This window comes from Borostomias antarcticus, assembly GCF_949987555.1.
Source record: "Borostomias antarcticus genome assembly, chromosome: 8".
Lineage (NCBI taxonomy): Eukaryota > Metazoa > Chordata > Actinopteri > Stomiiformes > Stomiidae > Borostomias > Borostomias antarcticus.
In genome coordinates this window covers 30,595,754-30,598,253 of record NC_140241.1, presented here as the reverse complement: position 1 = coordinate 30,598,253, position 2,500 = coordinate 30,595,754, and the positions used below count along the sequence as shown (strand labels likewise).

At 53.7% G+C, this 2,500-nt stretch overlaps 1 protein-coding gene across 1 annotated transcript in view; it reads left to right on the top strand.

Annotated features, from left to right (window-relative positions):
• The window catches only part of LOC311312633 (3',5'-cyclic-AMP phosphodiesterase 4D-like), a gene marked incomplete at both ends in the record, with an annotated part of 112,681 nt that overhangs the window by 92,086 nt on the left and 18,095 nt on the right, over positions 1–2,500 (top strand). The window contains one exon of the mRNA XM_084442596.1: positions 2,471–2,500. This exon is cut by the window's right edge and continues 83 nt beyond it. Within this exon, the coding sequence (XP_084298722.1) occupies positions 2,471–2,500 (30 nt within the window). The remainder of the gene's footprint in view (positions 1–2,470) is intronic.

Sequence of the window (2,500 nt, the reverse complement as noted above, 5' to 3'; positions counted from 1 at the left end):
GGTGTGGCAAACATTGCTACAGCATCATACAAAACAACGTTTTCCGTTTGGAAGAAAGTCATTGACACTATATAATATTTTTTATTGTGTTTTTTTTTTTCTTCCATATGTCAACTATGGTCCAGTTCAATGCTTATCACTGTGGAAGGAGATGGTTGTATCTCTCTCTTGGTCATAGAGGCGTTTGTCGGGCGAGCAGGGGCCAAAAAAAAAACATCCGACCCCCTATCTGTTCTCAGGGCCAAACCTCTGTCTAACTCAGACTTTGTTAGTTGTTTTGAACGTTTTGAACGGCCTGGCTCCTCTGTGTCCAGCTGAACTCCTTCATGTCCGTAGCCTGGCTAGAGCACTCAGGTCAAGCACTCAGGTCAAGCTGCTCCTCGATGTCCCAAAATCCAGGCTCAGAACCAGAGGTGACCGAGCGTTTGTAGTAGCTGACCCCAAGCTGTGGAACAGCCTACCTGCATATTAGAACTGCCCAGACTCTGGATGCCTTTAAGTCTCTCCTGAAAACTCACCTTTTCTCAGCGGCCTTCACTACATGATAAGATAAGCACCCCAATAAGTGATGTATGTTCTGTTCTTTTCTTGTTATTTGCTATTTATTATATAGTTTTGTATTGTTTTAGTGCCTTTAGCCCACTGTACAGCACTTTGGTCAACCACGGTTGTGTTTAAATAAAGTTTGACTTAACTTGACACACAGCTGAACCCCCCCAGAGCAGCTGAACCCCCCAGATCAGAGACTCCAGTCCACAGCTGAACCCCCCCAGAGCAGAGACTCCAGCCCACAGCTGAACCCCCCCAGAGCAGCTGAACCCCCCAGAGCAGAGAATACAGTCCCCAGCTGAACCCCCCCAGAGCAGAGACTCCAGCCCACAGCTGAACCCCCCCAGAGCAGCTGAAACCCCCCAGAGCAGCTGAACCCCCCCAGAGCAGCTGAACCCCCCCAGAGCAGCTGAACCCCCCCAGAGCAGCTGAACCCCCCCAGAGCAGCTGAACCCCCCAGAGCAGCTGAACCCCCCCAGAGCAGCTGAACCCCCCAGAGCAGCTGAACCCCCCCAGAGCAGCTGAACCCCCCCAGAGCAGCTGAACCCCCCCAGAGCAGCTGAACCCCCCCAGAGCAGTCAGTCAGTCAGACTCCAGTCCAATCCAGACCTGCCGCTGGAGATCCAGCCCAGCTCTGCGCGCGTGCCGAGCCATGCTCTCTCTCTCTCTCTCTCTCTCTCTCTCTCTCTCTCTCTCTCTCTCTCTCTCTCTCTCTCTCTCTCTCTCTCTCTCTGAGCCAGTCCCCTCACAGGAAACTGGCAGGCAGCTCGTGCTCAAGCCCGAGTCATTCAATAACGTCCTATAGACGTGTTCCTTCTGGCCGTGGTCAGAGCCGCTCACAGCCGTTCCGTCCGGGTCTGCGCTCGTCTCCGGCGCCTCGTCACCTCGGGAAGGAAAAAGACAGGGCTTGAGACGCAGGAAATAACGCTCATCCACGGCTCTCCGCGCGTGTGTGTGTGTGTGTGTGTGTACGTACATGTGTGTGTGTGCTCCGAATGGGGTTCTCTGTCTTTAGAGGAGGGGGGGTCGAGGAGGAGGAGGAGGAATGGGGGGGCTCTACTGAGATGGTCTTGCACTCCTCTTTTGTTGGGGACTCCTCATCACGGAAGACTGCGTGAGCTCTCTCTCTCTCTCTCCAAGAACTTTCCCCCTTTTTGAAATTCCGGACGTCCCTCTGGAGGAACTTGATCATGGAGCGATGCATAAGAAGGATTTCCCTGCTATCCCAAATCTGGGAATCCTCTGGGCTGGATAGAGCTCAGCTCCGTCCGGAACGCTGAAAGACGTGTGTGTGTGTGTGTGTGTGTGTGTACGCTTGTGTGGGCACAGGAATCCGTATGTGTGTGTGTGTGTGTGTCTGTACTCTGCTCATGAAGCATGGTGTTTTCTCACAAGGCCATGTGCAAGGCTGGACTAGTTCTAGTTTGACTCTGTGAAACTCTGGATTCTGGAGCTGTTGATTCTAGAACCGCTCTGTGGATTCTACAACTACCACTCTTGGATTCTAGAACGGCGCACTGTGGATTCTAGAAAACTCTACACTGTGGGACATTCGACGATCTGTTTCCAGACTGATAGAAGGGGATTGTAGACGTGTTAGAGGTTTACAAACATAGTTGGCAGGCATCCAGAGACCGTTTCAGAGACCATTTTTAGGTCCTGTTTTAATCTCAAAGCTCTGTCCTATGGGTGGCCATCATTTATCGGAATCCCTAAACCCTCACTATGAAGAGCCACCCGTGCGTCCAGCCCGGTGACCGGGCCATGGCCGGCGTCTACGGCGTTGGCTGCGAAAGTGGACAGGAGACGTCGGGCAGCCCTGTCAAGCGCCTCAAAACTGACCACCACCCCCCCCTGCCTGTCCCCGTCCCCGTCCCCCACCCGCACCCCCTGGCTCCTGTCCCCTGTCTCCCCCCTCCAGAGGAGGCCTACCAGAAGCTGGCCACAGAGA